Below are 25,994 nucleotides of genomic sequence, written 5' to 3' on the forward strand. Positions count from 1 at the left end.
ACCGAAAGGTCCCGAAATAACCCCGGCGGGATCCCGGACGGATTCCGAAAACCATCCAAAAATGATCCCGGAATGGTCTCGATATGACCCCAACGGGATTACAATAAGGCGAAGCTAATTGTAGATCCATTTTAATAAGGCGCGTTCAAGCGAATGAAGAGTTACAAAGAAACATACAGGTAAAGCAAATGAAAGCGTGCTAATAAAAACAATAGAAAGCGGCGAATGGCGGAAGGAGAAGGAGAGCGCCACTAATTGGGTTACACTACACACACGCGTGCTAATAAAAACAATTGATGGAGGGCGGATGGCGGGAGGAGAAGTACCGCTGCTCGTTTGTTTAGATCTCGATCTGTATGTGCCAGATACGAAAAACTATTGATTTAGGAGAAAATTTTTATTCAGTTATAACAATTTATAGATTTTACACCAGAGGGGGAGAAAAAGGAGGGGGGCGGAGGGTGTCACTGCTCACTTTGTAAGCCCTCGACTTATTTGACCCCTTGAGTCTGTGATATTGGTGAAGGCCAGTATACGTGAAGTTATAATGTGTAAAAATTATTAAAAAGTAATTGCTCGAAGGGGTCTTGGGACCCCCACCCCTCTTTCCATGTTCGAAAAAAATTTCGCTAGTAGACTACTGTCTGTGTCCCAAATTTCATCAAAATCCGTGTAGCCATTCTGGCGTGATTCAGTCGCAAAGAGGAAAAAATATAATAATTAAATTATAACTGTTCCTAAGGGGCGGGGACCACGCCCCTTTTGAAAAATATATAGCTAGTAGATCCTTCTAGAACATTGGCTATATGTGTGCAAAATTTCATCCAAATCGGTCCAGCCGTTCTTGCGTTATTGAGTCACAAAGACGAACTTCTAGACAAACATCCAAACATCCAAACATCCAAACATACAAACATCCAAACATCCAAACTTTCCATTTATAATATATATATTTATCTAATCTAATCTAATCTAATATCTAATTTAATCTAATATTTTATATTATAAATGGGAAAGTTTGGATGTGAAGATGTTTGGATGTTTGGATGTTTGTCCAGATGTTTGTCCAGATGTTTGTCTTTGTGACTCAATAACGCAAGAACGGCTGGACCGATTTGGATGAAATTTTGCACACATATAGCCAATAGTCTAGAAGGATCTATTAGCTATATATTTTTCAAAAGGGGCGTGGTCCCCGCCCCCTAGGAACAGTTATAATTTAATTATTATATTTTTCGTCTTTTCGAGTGAATCACGCCAGAATGGCTACACGGATTTTGATGAAATTTGGGACAGAGATAATAAGCTTACTGGCGAAATTTTTTTCGAACATGGAAAGGGGGTCCCACGACCCCTTCGAATAATTACTTTTTAACAATTTTTACACATTATAACTTTACGTATACTGACCTTCACCAATATTACAAACTCAATGGGTGAAATAAGTCGAGGCTTACAAAGTGAGCAGTGATACATCCCCCCCCCCCCCCCCCCCCCCTCCTTTCCCCTCTCGTGCAAAATCTATAAATTGCTATAACTCAATGTAAATTTTGTCCTAAAATCAATAATTTTGGTATCTGGCTCATACAGATCGAGATCTAAACAATTTTGGAAAAACGATCAGTGGTACTCTCCTCCTCCCGCCATCCGCCCTCCTTCAATTGTTTTTATTAGCATGCTTTTATTAGCTTTACCTGTATGTTTTCTTTGTAACTCTTCATTCGCTCCAACGCGCCTGTTGCCTTATTAACATGGTTTTATAATTATCTTCACCCTATTTGGAATCCCGTTTGGGTCATATCGAGACCCTTCCGGGATCATTTCTGGATGGTTTTCGGGATCCGTCCGCGATCCCGCCGGAGTCATTTCTGGACTTTTTCGGGAATATTCCGGGATTATTTTGGGACCCTTCCGGGATCATTTGTGTATAGTTTTCGGGATCCGTCCGGGATTCCGTCGGGATTATTTTGGGACATTTTCGGGACTATTTCGCGATCATTTGGGGACCCTTCCGGCATCATTCCTGGACGGTTTCGGGATCCGTCCGGGATCCCGTCGGGGTCATTTCGGAACTTTTTCTCGACTAAGACGGGATCATTTGGGGACCCTTTCGGCATCATTTCTGGATGGTTTTCGGGTTCCGTCCGTATCCCGTCAGGGTCATTTCGGGGCCCTTTCTCGACTAATACGGGATCATTTGGGACCCTTTCGGCATCATTTCTCGATGGTTTTCGGGATCCCGTCGGGGTCATTTCGGGACTTTTTCTCGACTAATACGGGATCATTTGGGGACCCTTTTCGGCATCATTTCTGTATGGTTTTCGGATCCGTTCGGGATCCCTTCAGGGTCATTTTGGGCCTTTTTCTTGACTAATACGGGTTCCTTTGAGGTACCTTCCGGCATCATTTCTAGATGGTTTTCAAAATCCATCAGGGATCCCGTCGGGGTCATTTCGGGACTTTTTCTCGACTAATACGGGATCATTTGGGGACCTTTTCGGCATCATTTCTCGATGGTTTTCGGGATCCGGCCGGGATCCCGTCGGGGTCATTTCGGGACTTTTTCTCGATTAATACGGGATCATTTGGGGACCTTTTCGGCATCATTTCTGTATGGTTTTCGGGATCCGTTCGGGATCCCTTCAGGGTCATTTGGGACTTTTTCTCGACTAATACGGGTTCCTTTGAGGTACCTTCCGGCATCATTTCTAGATGGTTTTCGGGATCCATCAGGGATCCCGTCGGGGTCATTTCGGGACTTTTTCTCGACTTATACGGGATCATTTCGGGACCTTTTCGGCATCATTTCTGTATGGTTTTCGGGATCCTTCAGGGTAATTTTGGGACTTTTTCTCGACTAATACGGGTTCATTGCATCATTGCTAGATGGTTTTCGGGATCCGTCCAGGATCCAATCAGGGTCATTTCGGGACTATTTCGGGATCATTGGGGTACCTTCCGGCTTCATTTCTAGACGCTTTTCTGCATCCGTCCGGGATCCCGTCGGGGTAATTGCGGGACTTTTTCTCGACTAATACGGGATCATTTGGGGTAGCTTCCGGCATCATTGCTAGATGGTTTTCGGGATCCGTCCGGGATCCCGTCAGGGTCATTTCGGTACTATTTGGGGATCATTTGGGGTACCTACCGGCTTCATTTCTAGATGGTTTTCGGGATCCGTCCGGGATCCCGTCAGGGTCATTTCGGGACTATTTCGGTATCATTTGGGGTACCTTCCGGCTTCATTTCTAGATGGTTTTCTGGATCCGTCCAGGATCCCGTCGTGGTAATTTCGGGACTTTTTCTCGACTAATACAGGATCATTTAAGGTAGCTTCCGTCAGCATTGCTAGATGGTTTTCGGTATCCGTCCGGGATCCCGTCTTGTCATTTCGGGACTTTTCTCGACTTATACGGGATCAATTGGGGACCCTTTGGCTTCATATCTGGATGCTTTTCGGGATCCGTCCGGGAACTCGTCTGGGTCATTCGGGACTTTTTCTCGACTAATACGGGATCATTTGGGACGCTTTCGGCATCATTTCTGGATGGTTTTCGGGATCCGTCCGGGATCCGTCGGGGTCATTTCGGGACTATTTCGGGATCATTTGGGTACCTTCCGGCATCATTTCTAGATGGTTTTCGGGATCCGTCCGGAATCCGTCGGGGTCATTTCGGAACTTTTTCTCGACTAATACGGGATCATTTGGGGACGCTTTCGGCATCATTTCTGGATGTTTTTCGGGATCCGTCCGGGATCCCGTCTTGGTCATTTCGGGACTTTTCTCGACTTATACGGGATCATTTGTGGACCCTTTCGGCATCATATCTGGATGCTTTTCGGGATCCGTCCGGGAACCCGTCGGGGTCACTTCGGGACTTGTTCTCGACTAATACGGGATAATTTGGGGACGCTTCGGCATCATTTCTGGATGGTTTTCAGGTTCCGTCCGGGATCCCGTCGGGGCCATTTCGGGACTATTTTTGGATCATTTGGGGTACCTTCCGGCATCATTTCTAGATGGTTTCGGGATCCGTCCGGGATCCTCAAATGATCACCTAATAGTCCCAAAATGACCCTGACGGCATCCCGGACAGATCCGAAATCATCCAGAAATGATCTTGGGAGGGTCCCAAATGATCCCGAAATAGTCTCGGAAAAGTCCAGAAATTACCCCTGACGGGATCCCGGACGATTCGTGAAAACCAATCTTAAATAATGCCGAAAAAGTCCCGAAATGACCCTGATGGGACCCCGAAAGGATCCCGAAAACTATCCAGAAATGATGCCGGAAAGGTCCTCAAATAATCTCCTAATAGTTCCGAAAAGTCCCTGACGGGATCCCGAACGGATCCCGACAACTATTCAGAAATGATGCGAAAGGGCCCGCAAATGATCCCGTATTAGTCGAGAAAAAGTCCCGAAATGACCCCGACGGGATGCCGGACGAATCTCAAATACCATTCAGAAATGATGCCGGAAGGGGCCCCAAATGATCCCGAAAAAGTCCCGCAATTATTCCGACGGGATCCTGAACGGATACCGAAAACAATCCAGAATTGATGCCGGAAAGTTCCTCAAATGACTACCTAATAGTCCCAAAATGACCCTGACGGTATCCCGGACAGATCCCTAAATCCATCCATAAATGATCTTGGGAGGGTCCCAAAATGATCCAGAAATAGTCTCGGAAAAGTCCAGAAATTACCCTGACGGGTTCCCGGACGAATCGTGAAAGCCATCCTTAAATGATCCCGAAAAAGTCCCGAAATGACCCTGACGGGATCCCGAAAGGATTCCGAAAACTATCCAGAAATGATGCCGAAAGGGTCCGCAAATGATCCTGTATTAGTCGAGAAAAAGTCCCGAAATGACCCCGACAGGATCCCGACGAATCCCAAAAACCATCCACAAATGATGCCGGTAGGTATCCCACATGATCCCGAAATGACCTCGTCGGCATCCCGGACGGATCCCGAAAATTATCCAGAAATGATGCCGGAAAGGTCCCCAAATGATCCCCTAATAGTCCCGAAATTACACTGATGGGATCCGGGACGGATCCCGAAAACCATCCAGAAATGATGCCGAAAGGGTTCACAAATGATCCCATATTAGTCGCGAAAAAGTCCCGAAATGACCCCGACGGGATCCCGAAAATCATCCAGAAATGATGCCGGAAGAGCCCCAAATGATCCCGAAAAGGTCCCCAAATGACTCCGACGAGATCCGGAAGAATACCGAAAAACCATCCAGAAATGATGCCGGTAGGTACCCCAAATGATCCCGAAATAGTCCAGAAATGACCCCGTCCGGATCCCGTACGGATCCCGAAAACTATCCAGAAATGATGCCGACAAGTTCCCCAAATGATCCCGTATTAGTCGAGAAAAAGTCCCGAAATGACCCCGACGGGATCCCGGACGGATCCCGAAAACCATCCAGAAATGATGCCGGAAGAGCCCCATATGATCCAGAAAGTCCCCAAATGACAACGACATACTCCAGAAAAAGTTCCGAAATGGCTCCGAGGGGATCCACGACGGATCGCGAAAACCATACAGAATTGATTCCGGAAGGATGCCAAAATGATCCCGAAATAGTGCGGAAATGACCCGGATGGGATCCCGAACAGATCCAGAAATGATCCCGGAAGGGTCCAAAAACTATCCCGGAAAAGTAACAAAAAAATCCCAAAAATGATCCCAAAATGACCCTGCTGGATCCGGCAAACCATCAAGAAATTATGCCGGAAGGGTTCCCAAATGATCCCGAAATAAAACAGAAAAAGTCACGAAACGACCCCTAGAGGATCCCCAAATGATCCCGTATTAGCCCCGAAAAGGTCCCGAAATAACCCCGACGGGATCCCGGACAAATCCCGAAAACCATCCAGAAATGATGCCGGAAGGGATCCCAAATGAATCCGAAAAAGTCCCGCAATGATTCCGGCGGGATCTCCGAACGGATACCGAAAATCATCCAGAAGTGATGCCGGAAAGGTCCTCAAATGGACACCTAATAGTCCCGAAATGACCCTTAAGGGATCCTGGACGGATCCCGTAAACCATCCTCTTGAACGGATACTGAAAACCATCCAGAAGTGTCCTCAAATGATCACCTAATAGCCCCAAAATGACCCTGACGGCATCCCGGACTGATCACGAAATCCATCCAGAAATGATCTTGGGAAGGTCCCAAAATGATCCCGAAATAGTCCTCGGAAAAGTCCAGAAATTCCCCTGACGGTTCCCGGACGAATCCTGAAAGCCATCCTTAAAAGATCCCGAAAAATGGACACCTAATAGTCCCGAAATGACCCTTAAGGGATCCTGGACGGATCCCGTAAACCATCCAGAAATGATCCCGATATAGTCCCGAAGAAGTCCCGAAATGACCCTGACGGGACCCCGAAAGGATCACGAAAACTGTTCAGAAATGATGTCGGAAAGGTCCTCAAATGATCTCCTAATAGTTCCGAAAAGACCCTGACGGGTTCCCGAACGGATCCCGACAGCTATCTAGAAATGATGCCGAAATGGCCCGCAATTGATACCGTATTAGTCGAGAAAAAGTCCCGAAATGTCCCCGACGGGATGCCGGACGAATCCCAAAAGCCATACAGAAATGATGCCGGAAGGGACCCCAAATGATCCCGAAAAAGTCCCGTAATTATTCCGACGGGATCCTGAACGGATACCGAAAACCAATCAGAAGTGATGCCGGAAAGGTCCTCAAATGATCACCTAATACTCCCAAAATTACCCTGACGGCATCCCGGACAGATCCAGAAATGATCTTGGGAGGGTCCCAAAATGATCCCGAAATAGTCTCGGAAAAGTCCAGAAATTACCCTGACGCGATCCCGGACGAATCCTGAAAACCAATCTTAAATTTTGCCGAAAAAGTCCCGAAATGACCCTGATGGGACCCCGAAAGGTCCCCGAAAACTATCCAGAAATGATGCCGGAAGAGCCCCCAAATGATCCCGAAAAAGTCCACAAATGACCCCGACGAGATCCGGGACGGATCCCGAAAACCATCCAGAAATGATGCCGAAAGGGTTCCCAAATGATCTCGTATTAGTCGCGAAAAAGTCCCGAAATGGACCCTCCCGAAAACCATCCAGAAATGATGCCGGAAGGGTCCCCAAATTATCGCGAAATAATCCCGAAATGATTCCGGAATAGTCCCGAAAATGTCCCAAAATAACCCCGACGGGATCCCAGACGGATCCCGAAAACTATACAGAAAAGATCCCGGAAGGGTCCCAAAATGATCCCGAAAAAGTCTCGAAATTACCCCGGCGGGATCCCGGACCGATCCCGAAAACCATCCAGAAATGATCCCGGAAGGGTCTCCATATGCCCTTACGGGATTACAAATAAGGTGAAGCTAATTATAAAACCATGTTAATAAGGAAGCAGGCGCATTGGAGCGAATGAAAATTTGCATAGAAACATACAGGTAAAGCTAATAAAAGTGTGCTAATAAAAACAATTGAAGGAGGGCGGATGGCGGGAGTAAAAGGAGAGGACCACTGATCGTTCCTCCAAAATTGTCTAGATCTCGATCTGTATGTGCCAGATACCAAAAACTATTGATTTAGGAGAAAATTTATATTGAGTTATAACAATTTATAGATTTTACACCAGAGAGGGAGATAAAGGGGGGGGGGGGGGCGGAGGGTGTCACTGCTTACATTGAGTCTGTGATATTGGTGAAAGCCAGTATACGTAAAGTTATAATGTGTAAAATTATTAAAAAGTAATTGCTCGAAGAGGTCGTGGGACCCCCACCCCTCTTTCCATGTTCGAAAAAAATTTCGCTAGTAGACTACTGTCTGTGTCCTAAATTTCATCAAAATCCGTGTAGCCATTCTGGCGTGATTCAGTCGGAAAGACGAAAAAATATAATAATTAAATTATAACTGTTCCTAGGGGGCGGGGACCACGCCCCTTTTCAAAAATATATAGCTAGTAGATCATTCTAGACTATTGGCTATATGTGTGCAAAATTTCATCCAAATTGGTCCAGCCGTTCTTGCGTGATAGTCACAAAGACAAACGTCTGGACAAACATCCAAACAACCAAACATCCAAACATCCAAACTTTCCCATTTATAATATATATTAGATACTAACCTTTACCCGCGGCCCCGTCCGCAAGGAGAAAATAAAATATATGTATGTGCTATTCACGTTAGCCTGCTTATCAAGTTATCTGTTAGAAATTATTTTTGTCTAATGTATTTTATTTTTGTAATTTAGAAAAAAAAAGAACTAAATGAGAAGATGCCGGAAGATCCCGACGGGATCCCGGACGGATCCCGAAAACCATCCAGAAATGATGCCGGAAGGGTCCCCAAATGATCGCGAAATAATCCCGAAATGATTCCGGAATAGTCCCGAAAATGAGAAGATAAGCTGAAAGGTACGCTTTCATGAATAGTACAATACAGTTTTCTCGAATTAAAAAAAAAAAAAAATACATTTTGTTTTTAAATTAAATTAACTGATATGAGAGGGGTGAAAGAATTACTACTCATAGAACAAAGGAGTGAAACTACAATTAGCTAAAACCAAAGAGAATTTTTTAGATGAAAATAGTGTTGCTTTTTCGGGTATTTAGAAATGATGCCGGAAGAGCCCCCAAATGATCCCGAAAAAGTCCCCAAATGACCCCGACGAGATCAGGGACGGATCCCGAAAACCATCCAGAAATGATGCCGGAAGAGCCCCCAAATGATCCCGACGAGATCCGGGACGGATCCCGAAAACCACCCAGAAATGATGCCGAAAGAGTCCCCAAATGATCCCGTATTAGTCGCGAAAAAGTCCCGAAATGACCCCGACCATCCAGAAATAATGCCGAAAGGGTCTCCAAATGATCCCGAAAAAGCCCTAAAATGACCCCGATGTATCCCGGACGGATACCGAAAACCATCCTGATGTGATCCCGGTAGGTACCCCAAATGATCCCGAAATGACCCGTCGAGATCCCCGACGGATCCCGGAAACTATGTAGAAACGATGCCGGAAAGGTCCTCAAATGATCCCCTAATACACCTGAAATGATCACTTGCGGATCCCGGACGAATCCCTAAAACCATCCAGAAATGATGCCGAAAGGGTTCCCAATTAATCCCGTATTAGTCGAGAAAAAGTCCCGAAATGAACCCGACGGGATCCCAGGCGAACCCTGGAAACTATGCAAAAATTATCCCGAAATAGTCCCGAAATGACCCCGTCGAGATCCCCGACGGATCCCGGAAACTATGCAGAAATGATGCCGGAAAGGTCTCCAAATGATCCCCTAATAGTCCCGAAATGATCCCGTACGGATCCCGAAAACCATCCAGAAATGATGCCGAAAGGGTTCCCAAATAATCCCGTATTAGTCGAGAAAAAGTCCCTAAATTACCCTGACAGGATCCCGAAAACCATCCAGAAATGATGCCGGAAGGGTGTCCCAAATGATCCCGTATTAGTAGAGAAAAAGTCCCGAAATTACCCCGTCGAGATTCCCGACGGATCCCGGAAACTATGCAGAAATGATACCGGAAAGGTCTTCAAATGATCCCCTAATAGTCCCGAAACGATCCCCGACGAATCCCGGAAACTATGCAGAAATGATGCCGGAAAGGTCTTCAAATGATCCCCTAATAGTCCCGAAATGATCCCGAAAAAGTCACGAAATGACCCCGATGGCATCCCGGACGAATCCCGAAAACCATCCAGAAATGATGGCGGAAGGGACCCAAAATGACCCAGAAAAAGTTCCGTAATGATCCCGGAAACCATCAAGAATTTATCTCTCAAAGGTACGTAAATGATCCCGAAAATACCCCGACGAGATGCCGAACGGATCCCGAAACCCATACAGAAATGATGCCGGAAAGGTCCCTAAATGATCGCGAAATAGTCCCGAAAATATCCCAAAATAACCCCGATGGGATCCCGGACGGATCCCGAAAACTATACAGAAATGATCCCGGAAGGGTCCCAAAATGATCCCTAAATAGTACCGAAAAAGTCCCGAAATGACCCCGGCGGGATCCCGGACGGATCCCGAAAACCATCCAAAAATGATCCCGGAAGGGCCTCGATATGAACCCAACGGGATTACAAATAAGGCGAAGCGAATTGTAGAACCATTTTAATAAGGCAGTAGGCGCATTGGAGCGAATGAAGAGTTACAAAGAAACGTAGAGGTAAGGCTAATAAAAGCGTGCTAATAAAAACAATTGAAGGATGGCGGATGGCGGGAGGAGAAGGAGAGGACCAATGATCGTTTTTCCAAATTGTTTAGTTCTCGATCTGTATGTGCCAGATACCAGAATCTATTGATTTAGGAGAAAATTTATATTGAGTTATAACAATTTATAAATTTTACACCAGAGGGAGAGAAAAGGGGGGGGCGGAGGGTGTCACTGCTCAATTTGTAAGCCCTTGACTTATTTGACCCATTGAGTTTGTAATATTGGTGAAGGTCAATATACCTAAAGTTATAATGTGTAAAAATTGTTAAAAAGTAATTAATCGAAGGGGTCGTGGGACCTCCTCCCCCTTTCCATGTTCGAAAAAAATTTCGCCAGTAGACTATTGCCTGCGTCCCAAATTTCATCAAAATCCGTGTAGCCGTTCTGGCGTGATTCAGTCACAAAGACGAAAAAATACAATAATTAAATTATAACTGTTCCTAGGCGGCGGGGACCGCCCTCCTTCTAGACTTTTGGCTATATGTGTGCCTAATTCCATCCAAATCCGTCCAGCCGTTCTTGCGTGATTGAGTCACAAAAACAAACGTCTGGACAAACATACAAACATCCAAACTTTCCCATTTATAATATACTAGCCTTTACCCGCGGCCGCGCCCGCAAGGAGAAAATAAAATATAGGGGCTATTCACGATAGCCTGCTTATCAAGTTATCTATTTAAAAATTATTTCTGTCTCATGTATTTTCTTTTTGTAATAGAGTAAAAAAATAACTAAAAGAGCTGACAACCTAATAGGATCCCCAAATGATCCCGAAATTATCCAGAATAAGTTACGAAATAACCCCGACTGGATCCCGGGCAGTTCCCGAAAACCAACCAGAAATGCTCCCGGAAGGGTCTCCAAATGATCCCGGAATATTCCTGAAATGACTCATAAATAGTCAATGCAGGGTTCCCAAATCATCCCGAAAAAGTTCCGAATTAGGCGTTTGGTTGATAGAACAGCCGATTTCTGTTGATAGTTGATATGAGACATTTATATTTGTTGCCAAGATGCGCATGGGTCCAGCTCGTTAACAATTAATACAAGATCTTAATTATGTCAACCCACTTGGCTTCGAGCAGTGTCGTTGCTCACAATTTAGTGCACTGCCCCCAACTATGGTTTTGTGGCAGAATACAATAGAACATATTAGGAATTTGAAAACATGTCGAACTAATTAAGTTTGCCTTTGTACTTTTCTCTATTTATTCATTAAAAATACAGTTATTGTACAAATATCACATAAAGTTCTCAAATTAATAAATCTATTCAATTGTGCAAACGCTTACGTATATTAAAATAAACAACTATAAGGAACTTTCCTCTAATTAGTTTGATAGAACAAAAGCTGTTTGTTAAGTTTTTATTATACTTGAAATTTTATCAGGTAATTTGGCCAAAAACTTCCTGAAGCTATGCAGTGAATAAAATAATTAGCAATTACTTCAATGCATTTAACCTTGATTAAAAAGTATTCTTATTCCTCCAGAATTGATGCCGTAAAGGCCATTAATGATACCGTAATAACCCCAACATGACGCTGACGGGATCCCGTATGGATCCCGAAAACCATCCAGAAATGATTCCGGAAGGGACCCCAAATGATCCTATAAAAGTCCAGAAATGACCAAGACGGATCGGACGGATTCCGAAAACCATCCAGAAATGATGCCTGAAGGGTCCCAAAATGATGCCGAAAAAGTCCCGAAATGACCCCGACGGGATCCATTGGGATGATGCCCGAAGGGACTCCAAATGATCGCGAAATAGTCCCGAAATTACCCTGACGGGATCCCGAAGAGGTCCCGAAATAACTTCAACGGGATCCCGGACAGATCCCGAAAATCATCCAGAAATTATCTCACAGGGGTCCCAAAATGATCCCTAAAAAATACCGAAATGACTCTGTCGAGATCCCGCACGGATCCCGAAAACCATCCAGAATTTATCTCTGAAGGGTCCGCAAATAATCCCGAGATATTCCGGAAAAAGTCCCAAAAACGCTCCGACGGGATACCGGAGAGATCCCGAAAATTATACAAAAATTATCGTGGAAGGGTTCCAATATGATCCCGAAAAGGCACAGAAATTACCCTGACGGGAGCCCAGATGGATCTCTGAAGGGTCCGCGACTGACCCCGAAATATTCCTGAAAAAGTTCCGAAATTACCCTAACGGGACCCCGAAAACAATACAGAAATTATCCCGGGAGGATTCCCAATTGAACCCGGAACAGTCCCGAAAAAAATACCGGAAAGTTCCCAAATGATCCCGAAACAGTCCCGAAATGAACTTGACGCGATCCCGAAAGTCACCCAGAAATGATACCGGAAGAAGATCTACAAATGATCCCGAAATAACTCCGATGGGACCCAGGACGTATCCCGCAAATAATTCAGAAATTATCCTGAAAGGGTCCCAAAATGATCCTGAAATGATCCCGAAAAGGTCCCGAAATAAGCCCGACGGGATGCCTTGCGGATCCGGAAAAGCAACCAGAAATTATCCCGTAAAAGTCCCGAAATTACTCTGACATAGTCCAGAAATTACCCCGACGGGATGCCGGACGGATCGCGTACGCTCCCCAGAAATGATCCCGGAAGGGTCCCGAAATTATACCGAAATAGTCCCGGAAAAGTCCCGATATGACCCAGACTGGATCCCGGACGGATCCCAAAAGCCATCCAGAATTGATCTTTGAAGGGTACGCCAATGACCCCGAAATCGTCCATAAAAATTACCAAAATTACCCCGACAGGATGCCGGACGGATCCCGAAACCCATTCAGAAATGATTCCGAAATGATCTCGGAATAGTCCCGAAAAGTCCAAAAATAGCTCCGACGGGTGGGGGGTGTAACTGCTCACTTGGTACTACTTATTTGAGCTATTGAGTTTGTAATATTGGTGAAGGTCAGAAATTTAAAGTCCCACTTCCATTTTCGAAAAAAATGTGCCGGTAGACTATCGTCTATGTGTGTCCCAAATTTCATCAAATCCGTGTAGCCGCTCTGGGGTGATTCAATCACAAAGACGAAAAAATACAATAATTAAATAATTACTGTTCCTAGAGGGCGGGGACCAGTCCCCTTTTCAAAAAAATATAGCTAGTAGATCCTTGTAGACTATTGGCTATATCATTCAAAATCCGTCCAGCCGTTCTTGCCTGATTGAGTTATAAAGGCAAACGTCTGGACACACAAACATGTATATCTAGACAGGAAAATTATTTCACCTTGGAAAATTTTTAAATGACCATAAAAAATGTTTTATGGCTGAACAATTAGTGGGACACGCAGAACAATCATATGCGTGAAAAGGTTAAAAATACGGTCATATTGTACATATATCGCTTAACCTATCTGAACTTAATACCACAATTCAGCTGTACAAATAAGGAAACCAGCAATTAAGTACTATTAAATTTTCCTCTGAAAAAGAATAAAAAAATATTTTAACACATACGCGCTAATTTCATTTCGCTAGAATAAACATAACAACCTTGAATTTGTTATTTTGGTAGAGCAAAATCTGTTCGTTTAAGTGATTTAAAATTTGCTTTACGTTTGACGCATTAACCATGCAAAATTAAAAAGAACAAGTAAAGAAGGTTAAGTTCGGGTGTAACCGAACATTACATACTCAGTTGAGAGCTATGGTGACAACATAAGGGAAAATAACCATGTAGGAAAATGAACCGAGGGAAACCCTGGAATGTGTTTGTATGACATGTCTATCAAATGAAAGGCACTAAAGAGTATTTTATGAAGAGTGGGCCATAGTTCTATAGGTGGACGCCATTTAGGGATATGGCCATAAAGGTGGATCAGGGTTGGCTCTAGAATTTGTTTGCACGATATGGGTATCAAATGAAAGGTGTTAATGATTATTTTAAAAGGGAGTAATACTTAGTTCCATAGGTGGACGCCGTTTCGAGATATCGCCATAAAGGTGGACCAGGGGTGACCCTAGAATTTGTTTGTACAATATGGGTATCAAAAGAAAGGTGTTAATGAGTATTTTAAAGGGAGTGATCCTTAGTTCCATAGGTGGACGCCGTTTCGAGATATCGCCATAAAGGTGGACCAGGGGTGACTCTAGAATGTGTTTGTACGATATTGGTATCAAATTAAAGGTATTAATGAGAGTTTTAAAAGGGAGTGGTGGTAGTTGTATATGTGAAGGCGTTTTCCAGATATCGACCAAAATGTGGACCAGGGTGACCCAGAACATCATCTGTTGGATACCGCTAATTTATTTATATACTAGCCTTTACCCGCGGCCCGTCCGCAAGGAGAAAATGAGATATATGGGCTATTCACGTTATCCTGCTTATCAAGTTATCTGTTTAAAAATTATTTTTGTCTAATGTATTTTATTTTTGTAATTTAGTAAAAAAAGGAACTAAATGAGAAGATAAGCTGAAAGGCACGCTTTCATGAATACTACAATACAGTTTTTTCGAATTAAAAAAAGAAATACATTTTGCTTTTAAATTAAATTAACTGATATGAGAGGGGTTAAGGAATTACTACTCATAGAACAAAGGAGTGAAATTACAATTACCTAAAACCAAACAGAATTTTTTAAATGAAAATAGTGTTGATTTTTTTTAGTTGGTCAAAATATTACAAAGAGTGTAATTATAGTTATAACAGTTCGTTACAGGATTCATTTAAAACACTCAAAAATAGATAAAACATACCGAATCTTAATTTGGAATAATTTGCAGCAAATCCATGGCAATAAAAGCTCATAATATAAAAAGGCATGTGTGCTGAACTACCGGTTAGGAAGATACTAAAAATGATCATGGAAGGGTCCCAAAATCATAACAAAATAGTAACGAAATGATGCCGACGGGAACCTGGACAAATCCCGAAAATCATCCAGAAATTAACCAGGAGGGGTCCCAAAATGATTCCGAAATAGTCCCGAAAAAGTCCCGAAATTACCCTGATGGGATCCCGAACGGATCCCGAAACCCATCCAGAAATGATGCCGGAAGGGTCCCCAAATAATCCCATATTAGTCGAGAAAAAGTCTTGAAATGACCCCGACGGGATCCCCGACACATCCCGAAAACCATGCAGAAATGATGCCGGAAAGGTCCCTAAATGATCGCGAAATAGTCCCGAAATGATCCCGGAATAGTCCCGAAAATATCCAAAATAACCCCGACGGAATCCCGGACGGATCCCGAAAACTATACAGAAATGATCCCGGAAGGGTCCCAAAATGATCCCGAAATAGTACCGAAGAGGTCCCGAAATGACCCTAATGGGATCCCGAACGGATCCCGAAACGCATCCAGAATTGATGCCGAGAAGGTCCCCATATGATCCCGTAATATTGCAGAAAGTCACGAAATGACCCCTAAGGGGTCCCAAACGATCCCGTATTATTCCCGAAAAAGTCCCGAAATAACCCCGACGGGTTCCCAAAGGGTGTCCCAAATGATACCGTATTAGTCGAGAAAAAGTCCCGAATTGACCCCGTCGAAATCCCCGACGGATCCCGGAAACTATGCAGAAATGATGCCGGAAAGGTCTTCAAATGATCCCCTAATAGTTCCGTACTGATCCCCGACGGATCCCGGAAACTATGCAGAAATGATGCCGGAAATGTTTTCAAATGATCCCCTAATATTCCCGAAATGATCCCGGACGGATCCCGGAAACCATCCAGAAATGATGCCGGAAGGGACCCCAAATGACCCCAAAAAAGCCCCGAAATAACCCCGACGGGATCCCGGACGGATCCCGAAAACCATCCAGAAATGATGGCGGAAGGGACCCAAAATGACCCCGAAAAAGTCCCGTAATGATCCCGGAAACCATCAAGAATTTATCTCTCAAAGGTACGCAAATGATCCCGAAAATACCCCGACGGGATGCCGAACGGATCCCGAAACCCATCCAGAAATGATGCCGGAAAGGTCCCTAAATGATCGCGAAATAGTCCCGAAATGATCCCGGAATAGTCCCGAAAATATCCAAAATAACCCCGACGGGATCCCAGACGGATCCCGAAAACTATACAGAAATGATCCCGGAAGGGTCCCAAAATGATCCCGAAATAGTACCGAAAGGTCCCGAAATAACCCCGGCGGGATCCCGGATGGATTCCGAAAACCATCCAAAAATGATCCCGGAATGGTCTCGATATGACCCCAACGGGATTACAATAAGGCGAAGCTAATTGTAGATCCATTTTAATAAGGCGCGTTTAAGCGAATGAAGAGTTACAAAGAAACATACAGGTAAAGCAAATGAAAGCGTGCTAATAAAAACAATAGAAAGCGGCGAATGGCGGAAGGAGAAGGAGAGCGCCACTAATTGGGTTACACTACACACACGCGTGCTAATAAAAACAATTGATGGAGGGCGGATGGCGGGAGGAGAAGTACCGCTGCTCGTTTGTTTAGATCTCGATCTGTATGTGCCAGATACGAAAAACTATTGATTTAGGAGAAAATTTTTATTCAGTTATAACAATTTATAGATTTTACACCAGGGGGGAGAAAAAGGAGGGGGGGCGGAGGGTGTCACTGCTCACTTTGTAAGCCCTCGACTTATTTGACCCCTTGAGTCTGTGATATTGGTGAAGGCCAGTATACGTGAAGTTATAATGTGTAAAAATTATTAAAAAGTAATTGCTCGAAGGGGTCTTGGGACCCCCACCCCTCTTTCCATGTTCGAAAAAACTTTCGCTAGTAGACTACTGTCTGTGTCCCAAATTTCATCAAAATCCCTGTAGCCATTCTGGCGTGATTCAGTCGCAAAGAGGAAAAAATATAATAATTAAATTATAACTGTTCCTAAGGGGCGGGGACCACGCCCCTTTTGAAAAATATATAGCTAGTAGATCCTTCTAGAATATTGGCTATATGTGTGCAAAATTTCATCCAAATCGGTCCAGCCGTTCTTGCGTTATTGAGTCACAAAGACGAACTTCTAGACAAACATCCAAACATCCAAACATCGAAACATCCAAACATCCAAACATCCTAACATCCAAACATACAAACATCCAAACATCCAAACTTTCCCATTTATAATATATATATTTATCTAATCTAATCTAATCTAATATCTAATCTAATCTAATATTTTATATTATAAATGGGAAAGTTTGGATGTGAAGATGTTTGGAAGTTTGGATGTTTGGATGTTTGTCCAGATGTTTGTCTATGTGACTCAATAACGCAAGAACGGCTGGACCGATTTGGATGAAATTTTGCACACATATAGCCAATAGTCTAGAAGGATCTACTAGCTATATACTTTTCAAAAGGGGCGTGGTCCCCGCCCCCTAGGAACAGTTATAATTTAATTATTATATTTTTTCGTCTTTTCGAGTGAATCACGCCAGAATGGCTACACGGATTTTGATGAAATTTGGGACAGAGATAATAAGCTACTGGCGAAATTTTTTTCGAACATGGAAAGGGGGTCCCACGACCCCTTCGAATAATTACTTTTTAACAATTTTTACACATTATAACTTTACGTATACTGACCTTCACCAATATTACAAACTCAATGGGTGAAATAAGTCGAGGGCTTACAAAGTGAGCAGTGATACACCCCCCCCCCCTCCTTTCCCCTCTCGTGCAAAATCTATAAATTGCTATAACTCAATGTAAATTTTCTCCTAAATCAATAGATTCTGGTATCTGGCACATACAGATCGAGAACTAAACAATTTGGAAAAACGATCATTGGTACTCTCCTCCTCCCGCCATCCGCCCTCCTTCAATTGTTTTTATTAGCACGCTTTTATTAGCTTTACCTGTATGTTTCTTTGTAACTCTTCATTCGCTCCAATGCGCCTACTGCCTTATTAACATGGTTTTATAAATAGCTTCACCTTATTTGTAATCCCGTAAGGGCATATGGAGACCCTTCCGGGATCATTTCTGGATGGTTTTCGGGATCCGTTCGGGATCCCTTCAGGGTCATTTTGGGCCTTTTTCTTGACTAATACGGGTTCCTTTGAGGTACCTTCCGGCATCATTTCTAGATGGTTTTCAAAATCCATCAGGGATCCCGTCGGGGTCATTTCGGGACTTTTTCTCGACTAATACGGGATCATTTGGGGACCTTTTCGGCATAATTTCTGGATAGTTGTCGGGATCCGTTCGGGATCCCGTCACGGTCATTTCGGAACTATTAGGGGATCATTTGAGGACCTTTCCGGCATCATATCTGGATAGTTTTTGGAATCCTTTCGGGATCCCGTCAGGGTCATTTCGGGGCTTTTTCGGGATCATTTAAGGATGGCTTTCAGGATTCGTCCGGGAGCCCGTCAGGGTAATTTCTGGACTTTTCCGAGACTATTTCGGCATCATTTTGGGACCTTCCCAAGATCATTTCTGGATGGATTTCGGGATTTGTCCGGGATGCCCTCAGGGTCATTTTGGGACTATTAGGTGAGCATTTGAGGACCGTTCCGGCATCACTTCTGGATGGTTTTCGGTATCCGTTCAGATTCCCGTCGGAATAATTGCGGGACTTTTTCGGGATCATTGGGGTCCCTTCCGACATCATTTCTGGATGGTTTTTGGGATTCGTCCGGCATCCCGTCGGGGTCATTTCGGGACTTTTTCTCGACTAATACGGGATCATTTGCGGGCCCTTTCGGTATCATTTCTGGATAGTTGTCGGGATCCTTTCGGGATCCCGTCAGGGTCTTTTCGGAACTATTAGGTGATCATTTGAGGACATTTCCGGCATCATTTCTGGATAGTTTTCGGGATCCTTTCGGGGTCCAGTCAGGGTCATTTCGGGACTTTTTCGGGATCGTTTAGAGATGGCTTTCAAGATTCGTCCGGGACCCGTCAGGGTAATTTCTGAACTTTTCCGATACTATTTCGGGATAATTTTGGGACCTTCCCAAGATCATTTCTGGATGGATTTTGGGATCAGTCCGGGATGCCGTTAGGGTCATTTTGGTATTAGGTGATCATTTGAGGACCTTTCCGGCATCACTTCTGGATGGTTTTCGGTATCCGATCAGGATCCCCTCGGAATCATTGCGGGACTTTTTCGGGATTATTTGGGGTCCCTCCCAAGATCATTTCTGGATGGATTTCGGGATCTGTCCGGGATCCCGTCAGGGTCATTTAGGGGTGCGTTCGAGATCCCGTCAGGGTCATTTCGGGACTTCTTCGGGACTGTATCGGGATCATTTCTGGATGGTTTATGGTATCTGCCCATGACCCCTTAAGGGTCATTTCGCGACTATTAGGTGATCATTTGAGGACCTTTCCGGCATCACTTCTGGATGATTTTCGGTATCCGTTCGGGATCCCGTCGGAATCAATGCGGGACTTTTACGGAATCATTTGGGATTCCTTCCGGCATCATTTCTGGATGGTTTTCGGGATTTGTCCGGGATCCCGTCGGGGTTATTTCGGGACCTTTTCGGGGCTAATACGGGATCATTTGGGGATCCTCTAGGGGTCGTTTCGTGACTTTTTCTGTATTATTTCGGGATCATTTTGGGACCCTTTCGGCATAATTTCTTGATGGTTTTCCGGATCCATCAGGGTCATTTCGGGACCATTTTAGGATCATTTGGGGACCCTTCCGAGATCATTTCTGGATCCGTCCTGGATGCCGTAGGAGCCATTTCGGGATTTTTTGTTACTTTTCCGGGATAGTTTTTGCACCCTTCCGGGATCATTTCGGGATCTGTGCGGGATCCCATCTGGGTCAATTCCGGACTATTTCGGGATCATTTTGGAATCCTTCCGGAATCATTTCTGTATGGTTTTCGCGATCCATCGTGGATCCCCTCGGAGCCATTTCGGTACTATTCTGGATGGTTTTTGAGATCCGCCCGGGAGCCCGTCAGGGTCATTTCGGAACCTTTTCGGGATCATTTTGGAACACCTTCAGGGATCATTTCTGTGTGGTTCTCTGGATACGTCTAGAATCGTGTCGCTCTCATTTCGGGTTTTTTTGGGACTATTCGGGGAACTTTTGGAGACCCTTTCGGGGCATTTCTGGATGGTTTTCGGGATCCGTCCGCGATAGCGTTGGGGTCATATCGTAGCTTTTTCTGGATAATTTCGGGATCATTTGGGATCCTATCAGGTTATCAGCTCATTTAGTTCTTTTTTTACTCAATTACAAAAATAAAATGCATTAGACAGAAAACAAAATTTTAAACAGATAATAAGCAGGCTAACGCGAATAGCCCATATATTTAAAATTTTCCTTGCGGACGGGGCCGCGGGTAAAGGCTAGTATATTATAAATGGCAAAGTTTGGATGTTTGGATGTTTGTCCAGGCGTTTGTCTTTGTGACTCAATCACGCAAGAACGGCTGGACCGATTTGGACGAAATTTTGCACACATATAGCCAATAGTCTAGAAGGATCTACTAGCTATATATTTTTCAAAAGGGGCGTGGTTCCCGCTCCCTAGGAACAGTTATAATTTAATTATTATATTTTTTCGTCTTTGCGACTGAATCACGCCAGAACGGCTACACGGATTTTGATGAAATATGGGACACAGACAATAGTCTACCAGCGAAATTTTTTTCGAACATGGAAAGAGGGGTGGGGGTCCCACGATCCCTTCGACCAATTACTTTTTAATAATTTTTACACATTATATCTTTACGTATACTGGCCTTCACCAATATTACATACTAAATTCGTGAAATAAGTCGAGGGCTTACAAAGTGAGCAGTGATACACCCCGCCCCCTCCTCTCCCCCTCTGGTGCAAAATCTATAAATTGTTATAACTCAATGTAAATTTTCTCCTAAATCAATAATTTTTGGTATCTGGCTCATACAGATCGAGATCTAAAGAATTTTGGAAACCCTCAAAATTCGTGGTGGAGGAAGTCCTGGGTTACGAACATGGAAGTACTGAAGTATATTAAAAAAGAGTTTTTTACAGCTCCTCTATTGAAATTGTCTGTCGATATCAGTTCATTATAATTGCTAATGCTTCTCAGAGTACGAATTTCTATATCTTTGATCTGAAGCTCTTTCGCTCGAAGAAGCAATACCGACAAATATATGTTGCAAAGCAAAAGCTTTCGTTAAATCCTCCTATTTGATGCGAATCCAGGTTATCACCAATTACAGAAAATACAGTACCAAGGAATTTTCGTTCAAATCCATGTTTACTATCCAAAATAATTACTCCCTTTGATTCTAAAATTTTTAGGTCATTCAATAAAGGCTTTAGAACATTTTCAAATCCAAACATTTTCACATATGATTCCTTACACAATAAAATCAACTTTATGTTGTATATCACTGATCTATACCTGACATCTATATTACCGAGCATGAAATAAAATCCAATAAGCTTATGTTTCTGCTTTGATGAACCTAAAGGATTGCACAATTCGAAAGCATTTTGGAAAATCAGTAGCTCAATGCGCTTTTCGGATGTAAAAAAGGTTTGATTTAGATAAATATCTCCATCATTATAGTCACAATACACATTAGGTTTGGACTCCTTTGCTTCGGTGAATGCTTTAAAATATTCTACGTCACTCAGTAAAGATTTCAAAGTTTCTAAAATTGGAATTAATGATATAAACATAATTTGTGATAATTATCACGACCAAGGTAAATTTCTTTCGGTGTAGTGAAATACGTCTTTTCTATGAAGAAATTATTTCGCTTCCTTTTTGAAACTATATTTTGTAAATCCTGCATCAACTTCGATTGGGTAAAGACATCTATAATTTCGTGTTCTTTTTCCGATATACTTGTAGAAGTTTTAGCAAATATTTGCCTTATTTGAGCAATAATGTCTAACCTATTTGTTAGCATTAAGGCATTAACAAACTTCAGAAATATTATATGTATTTGCATTTCGTATCCATCAATGATGTTGGAGTAAACTGGTTTTGTTTATGCTTTCGATAGAAATGCGATCGGAAGGAGGATTGGTTCAAAAATGTCTTAAAGCACATTGATATTGGGCAGTTAATAATTTTACTATGGCGCAAATGGTTTAAAGCATGCACATATATTTCTTTGATGCTGAGTCCAACATACTTGCATTTTACCACATTGCATTGATAACTTTCTGATGAAAACATATTATTTCTGTGATGATGCACTTTGTAAATATTTCGGTGATTTCGTGAGAAATGCACCTTGTAACAATTATAAGAAGAAAACTTGTTATTGCAATTGTCGTGCAAACAAACAAAATTGCAAGCGTCGCTGTCCCTATGGGCGTACATATGGCGATGGTAAGTTTCATTATCAATGAACTTATTTTAACACATTTCACATTCAAATATTTCTATTTTTAATTAATATCTTAAATAATGTAAACAATATAAGAATATTTTTTACCGACCGAATTTCTAAACGCGACTTTTCTCGGTAAAATTTATTTCAAACTAAGAGAGAGAATGCGTTGCATGTTGAGAGCAGAGCGCTCGCTGAGAGCATTTACACATATTTGATTGCAAGATTGAGCATAACCCTACGGTAATTGTGCATTTTTGATCACATTTAAAAATTGTCAGCATTCTATGCATGGCGGAACGATACAAGGTGGCAGCTTGGGACAGCTGATCATACCCTTTTTTTATTTGATTTGATACATCAACTTTCGGCGCAGTACGAATTTGACATTTGTCCATCGAATTTACAAAAACAAAATACATGGATTTTTTATTTATGTTTGTAGGTATGTCACCATGCTGCCAGCTTGTATCATTCCGTCATGATTCTATGTTTAATTACTAAACATTTTCAGTAGCAAAATCTAAGTTTGTTATACTTTGTGTTTGAAATTTTACCTTTTGTGACTTTTCGCGGAATCTAAGCACAAATGAATATGATTTTAAGCAGCAGCAAGAGATTCAACATAAAATTACCATGATAATTGTCGTTAAATCAATCAAAATGTTTAGAGTGTAGTTGATGAAAAACGGTCGAATAATGAAGGGATTATGTATAATTTTCTATAATCGGGTTTCCAGTCAAAATAATTTGAAAAACGCCTTTATTATTTTATTGCCGACGTTTCGACCGTTTATTGTGGTCTTCTTCTATAGAACTGCGAAACTAAATTGAGTTATCTTAATTTCTTTAAAATTGTAACTAGGCCCTGAAGAAGACCACAATAAACGGTCGAAACGTCGGCAATAAAATAATAAAGGCGTTTTTCCAATTATTTTGACTGGAAACCCGATTATAGGAAATTATACATAAAAACAAAACAGTCGGTAGTATCAAATGAAGGGATTAATGGCTTTTTGGACTAACGAATATATAGAAAGATAGATGAGTATATTAATAGATGAACGAACACATTTTGGACCGTTGGACGCAGGCTAGTTGGAGCATTCCCCCGTGTGGTTTACAAAATAGCAGATAGGCCGAAAAACAGGCTACTCAGCTTATATGTTCCAGTGTTCTCTACATGTGACATACATCCATATATGCATATTTCGTATGTGCCATACGCTAGGTTAGGTTAGGTTGAACTGGCTGGTCTGTGAGGACCTCACATAGATTGAATGAATAGTGTTGCTCTCTATCTAATTAACCTGCCATTGACTCTATTTTCTTTTTTTCTGACAGCCAAGCCTTAATAAAATCCCTGCAATGTAGTGATACATCGTCACTTACTTACTTATTACCTACTTAATTGACGCTTAACCGTCTAAACCAGGGGTCGTCACTCCATAAGCGCTTTCACGCAATTGTTTTTGTAAAACGCTCAGGCAAGCGCACCACAATCCCCGCGCGCACGCATTCTATCCTCTCGCCTACAACTGAATGTATTCTGCTGTACCCATTAGTAACTCAACTGCTATAATTTCGTGTAAAATTAATTTTGAAGTAATATTTTTGGGTATATTTTTGTTTCACCAGTACGAAAACAATGAGGCTTTGTTTGATTTATTCAATAATTAAATTAATTTGAATTGAACGCATGTAGAAGTATTTTTAAATGCATTCAAGAAAACAATCCGTTCAAGAAACCAAGTCCGACTGGGTTTGTGTACGTGTCATCGCCATTTCTGCTCTCAGAATGGTTGTAGCTATTTTTTTAGAAAAGAAAATTATGAATAGACGTGCACTGACAAAACTTTATTTCGTCTCACTTGAACTTAAAAATTGAATATGGAATATACATATTAGTGATAAGTTTGAAGTACATGCATGCTTTGTTTACCATTATTAACCGGAGAAGATAATTTAAGATTATCACTAATTAATCTAATAGGATATAATAAATAATAGCCGGTTTTTTTTAACGGTTTTATTTAGCTTGACTCTGTGTAGCGAACAGAATTTGTAATCGAAATTTAAGTAACTTCCCGATAAGCTACAAGCTTGAAACTTGGAATATAGTTTAGAACCCGATGACAGTCTCCTTCTCCTTTTCTCTTTTCTCTGCTTTCAAGTTCTTCTCATTCCTCTTCATTCCTTATTGCAAGTCCTAGAGGGTGGTATGTATTTTGTTCCAGTCCCATTACGAGTCCCAGACCCATTACCACTCCGCGTCTCTGCCTAGTCCTAGTCCTAATCCCAGTCCCAGTCCGTCTCTGGTCTACTTCCCTGAAAAAAGGATCGTAAATACTAATATAGGCAAATTTATATACCACATTTCAAGCAAATCGAATAGGACGTTTGTAAATAGGTATATGGGTATTATTAATTCATGTCTTTATTTCGGCTTGCATGCACATTTATCAGTTTTGACAGGTTGATGCGACTAAAGCGAATATCATACTGAAAATTACTTTAAAGCTCTCAGCAACAGGAAAATGTTACCTATTTTTTTATACCCATGACATGCGATGCAAATGAGCAGAGCCCAGAACTCCAAATGGAGCTATGCGACTTACAATGCGACTCTGAATTACAATTACTAGATTTAAAAGGCATTGATTTTTGGAAAGTTGTAGGCAAGGAGAAATATCCCTTACTGCGTCAAGAAATTTTAAAATTTTATTCAATGTTTGGTAGTACGTACATTCGTGAAAGCTCCTTTTCATTCCTTAAGCAAATAAAAACAAATAACAGAAATAGAGTTAAAAATCAGCATTTAGAAGCGCTTCGGAAATTATCAACCACAAACATCAAAATAGATATAGAGAAATTAATTGCGGACAATTTAAAGTAGGTTAATATCTCCACTTTATTCCTTCTTTGCGAAATGCTATTAAAAAAATTAAAAACAAAAAAAAAATTTTTTTAAATATACAAAAAATAAAAAAAAAAATATAAAAGATTAAATAAAATAATTGAATGATTTTTTCTTTTATCAGAATTACAAAATTATTATTAAAACAAGACCAAAAAATAAAAAACCTAAAAATATAAAAAAAATTTTAAAAATATAAAAAATTAAATTTAAAAAAAATCTAATGATCTAATCTGAATCTAATTTTCTTTCTAAAATAATATCATTTTATGAAATTTCGAAGTTTTTACAGTGTACTTTTTACTAGTTGCGTCGCCATGTTTTTTTTTTTTTTTTTTTTTTAGGGATTTCAAAGTAGGTTTGGTCACACTTGCATAAGAAGCTTGTGGCGATCCCTGATCCAAATGCTTTCGAACATGTAAATAAGATATTGCGCATATTAGCCGTTCTACCAGTTTCGACAGCAACACAAGAACGCACATTTTCTGCCCTCAAAAGGTTAAAATCATATTTGTGGAGTACAATCAGTCAAGAACGTTTGAATGGACTCGCTTCATTGAATATCCATATTGAT

General features: G+C 42.0%; 1 protein-coding gene across 9 annotated transcripts in view; it reads right to left on the reverse strand.

The window, feature by feature from the left end:
- The window catches only part of LOC137243909 (uncharacterized), a 489,952-nt gene that overhangs the window by 93,457 nt on the left and 370,501 nt on the right, over positions 1-25,994 (reverse strand). For 2 of the 9 annotated variants that reach the window (XM_067772220.1, XM_067772219.1), the window contains exon 1: positions 22,303-22,543. The exons of 5 other annotated variants lie outside the window; for them this stretch is intronic. In XM_067772220.1, the coding sequence (XP_067628321.1) occupies positions 22,303-22,493 (191 nt within the window). In that variant the 5' untranslated portion in view covers positions 22,494-22,543. 2 more of the 9 variants (XM_067772225.1, XM_067772221.1) reach the window with 2 other exon arrangements.

The sequence above is a fragment of the Eurosta solidaginis genome, chromosome 3, assembly GCF_040869045.1.
Source record: "Eurosta solidaginis isolate ZX-2024a chromosome 3, ASM4086904v1, whole genome shotgun sequence".
NCBI classification, from domain to species: domain Eukaryota; kingdom Metazoa; phylum Arthropoda; class Insecta; order Diptera; family Tephritidae; genus Eurosta; species Eurosta solidaginis.